Source organism: Aspergillus lentulus (assembly GCF_001445615.1).
Source record: "Aspergillus lentulus DNA, contig: Alt01, strain: IFM 54703, whole genome shotgun sequence".
NCBI lineage: Eukaryota > Fungi > Ascomycota > Eurotiomycetes > Eurotiales > Aspergillaceae > Aspergillus > Aspergillus lentulus.
In genome coordinates, this window is record NW_028322123.1 from 89,411 (window position 1) to 92,654 (window position 3,244).

General features: G+C 51.2%; 1 protein-coding gene across 1 annotated transcript; it reads right to left on the reverse strand.

Annotated features, from left to right (window-relative positions):
* Positions 1-253: 253 nt before the first annotated feature.
* ALT_0017 (alpha-L-arabinofuranosidase B) lies at positions 254-1,774 on the reverse strand (the record flags this gene model as incomplete). The annotated part of the gene is made up of 1 exon (XM_033564235.2): positions 254-1,774. The coding sequence occupies one exon, from the start codon at positions 1,772-1,774 to the stop codon at positions 254-256; it is 1,521 nt and encodes a 506-aa protein (XP_033420126.2).
* Positions 1,775-3,244: the final 1,470 nt, after the last annotated feature.

A 3,244-nucleotide genomic window follows, 5' to 3' on the forward strand; every position in this document is an offset into this window, starting at 1 on the left:
TATCTCCCTAAAAGGGCTGTAGTTAGTAATCCTGCTTCTTACAGTAATTCTAGCACTCTTCTAGGTTCTATTATTTAGCAGTGGAATGTAGAGGTGTATTTGAGTAATAAAGGTTGATTTATTAAGAAAGTTCAGCTTAACCATTAGAACTCGAGAGGGGTATGCACCACCCTAGCCAACCATCGACTATACCCCTAACTAGCGTTTAGGGATAGAGTTCAATTCGCACAGTGCCTATCAATTTGGCCAGGAATCAGGCAAAGCCAGTGCTGATCACCCAGCTCACGTCGTTGTTGAACGAAGAGGTGGCGTCGAATGTGTGAACACCGCCGTTGCTCGCGGCGTAGAGAACGTTGTTGTAGTGGCGGAAATAGCGGGTGGGATAGTTCCAGGACCGAACCGAATTGCCCTGGCCGTTGAGGCCGGCTTGCGGACAGAACGTGGCGTCTTCGTGGAACTGCTTCGTGCCGTCGTTGGCGCCGACCTGGAGCACGAAGTTGTAGTGCCGTAGGAAGCTGCCGGCGGTGTCTTTGGACTCAAATGAGAAGCAGTTGCTATTGGCAAGGCCGGTGCGAACCGTCCAGCTGGCCTGCTGCTTGAGGGTGGTGGAGCTGGACGATGAGACGACCTGAGTGTTGACGGTAGAGCCGGAGTGTGCGATGTACCGCGTCGTGTAGCCGGGTGTGGTGGCCTGCAGCGAGATTGAGGAACCGACAGTGAGCTTGGGGCCGCTGGTCAGCGATGCGGTGGCGTATTTGGCTGCCACAATGTTGGCCTGCACCGAGTTCTCGGTGGCATCGGACGGATAGCCGGAGGTCATCACGCCCTCATAAAATGTGCCCTGGGCGCCGTTGCTGTTGTCGCCGCCGATGCCAAGAATGATGGCACCCTCTTTGCTCATTGGATTGTAGCCAGACACGCTTGGGCGCGCACCATTGTAGAACGTCGATAGCGAGCCGGACGCAGCGTTGGCGCCGCGGATAGCCCACTGGTTTTGCTTCCCCTTGACAATCGCAGTGAGGAACCGGTAGGAGATCGACGGGTCGCCAGAGTTGTTGTCAGGGCTGGAGCCAGAGAACAGGCCGTTCTCAAGATCAGCCATGATCCACGGGCCGCTGCCGGAGCCAGTGCCCCAGACAGTGTTGTCACCAAAGTAGATGGCCTCCATGTGGCCGTTGCCTGTATCACGACTGCTAGTCTCAGCATTACCATAGTCGAAGCAACAGGCATCATTGTAATGAGTCCCATCAAGGACCGCGTACATGCCCTCCGCTGCGTCTCCTGTCGCTGTGCCACTGACGGCGTTGTTGCGGTAGCCGGTGCCGGGCGAGATGAAGACACCATACGCCTTCTGACCGTTCAGCGTGACCGGTGCGCCAGTCGCGCTAGCCAGGTTGTCGTAGCCATTAGATTCCGGGCCACTGAAGCCACCGGGCGGAGCCTGGGTGAGGTGATTACCGCGGCCGGACTGGTCATAAATGATGGTGATGACGCAGGTAGTGCCATTACAGAAGGAGTCTTGTGCGGCGGCATTCGCGACACCGCCGGCCGAAAGAGGCGCAATGTCAGCTGTGGCACCATCAGAGCCGCGCTTTACCTGGTAGAGTGGGCCACTGTAGCTGTTGTATAGGGCGCGAGTGGTGCCGTGGGCGGCGACGCAAGGCGTGCCACCAGCCGAGTAGATGTCGCAGGGCCCAGCAGCGACAAGGGAGCCTGTGGCAACAAGGCCAAGAGCAAACACGCTAGCACGTTCAATGCTTAGTTCTGGGAACATCTTTGGTGGCTTTTCGTGGGGGACAGTGGGATGAGGACGCCCGTGTGTGTCTTGGAATCAGCAGTGAGATGCTGAAATGGCCACTGAAGCAAACAGGTATGTTGGAGGGCTGCAAGCCGTCAAGTCCCCCTTTTATAGTCTTGATCCGACTCATCACACTGTCTATTTCTCATATTTATCGTCACATGCAGCAGTAAAGTGGCGTGAAATTTCCTCCAATAATTATAGCTAGATTATACATTATACTTGGTACTATAACCTAGTGAATTTTAGTCTTTCAGAACTCGGTTAATACTGGAAGCAGACATAACATCAAATTAAGCGACAGTTTTTCTAAAACTGTATGATACTCCAAGGCTATCATTATGGGACAGTCTGGATCTAACTGACATAGCAGAGAAGTACATAAATTGCATAGTGGTGCTATATAACAGGCCAATCTTCTCAAAGGAGCTCATTAAGACTTCAAGACAGAAAGACTTTAAAAGATATTACTCGACCTGAAGCCTTGCGTCAACATGGATAAACCAATGCAGTCGTTGTATTCATGATCTTGCAGAATTCCAAGGTAAGAAGAATTGTCATGAGATGAAGCCTTGTGCTGAATGCTGGCGGATATACGGAGTAGTGCAACGATCTTGCCGAAGCTTTTACCGAGTTGTCTTGCTAAGAGGATTATTGTAAAACAGACAGGTCACAGGTTACGGATCAAATGGAACCAAAGACGGCTTAGGACTATTATTTTTGGTGCCTTCATAAAGCTTCGTAAAGCTTCAAGTATCGTGTCCGTGGGATGCGGGGAGGAATCTGCCGGCACTAGCCATGGGGTTCGTTAATTGTATACAGGTCAGTATTAGTTGCGGGGAAATTGATATTCAAATGGAATGTTTTGTTCCACCTCTGAAGCTCGCCAGAAGCAGCCTAATGCGTGTCACGAGGCCCTGTTTATGCAACACTGGAGAGTGATGGCTCCATTTCAATATGTTTTTCTGGCCCGTGTCGAATATACCCCGCATAATGGTCTGGGGCATTAGTAGGTATCCATGTATTATGCGCCCAGGACTAACCATGCAGCTTGTGCCACCGGGATTTTCCCAGTTTTCCTCGGCAGGAGAAATTAACCGAAGCTACTAACATAGCTGAACATAGGAGAGTGCATGAGCTTATTTAGAAGATCGGCGACTCTTGTCCATTTGCTTGAGGATGCGGGGCCCCGGATGAGAGGGAAGAGAATCACAGACAATCAGCCACCAAATTGCGATCGCCCCAACGCGTGTCTTCACCATTTGATCTACCGGTAATGCCACCAATTCGCACTCAACCCTCGAATTTGACTGAGCAGGTTATCAAAACCCACAATTGTCAACTGATCTGTGAACTTGATTTTCTCTACGATTTTGGGTTCGACATGGTCTGCGTTTCGATCCGATCCGACATCGGACGATCTATATATATATATATATATAAACA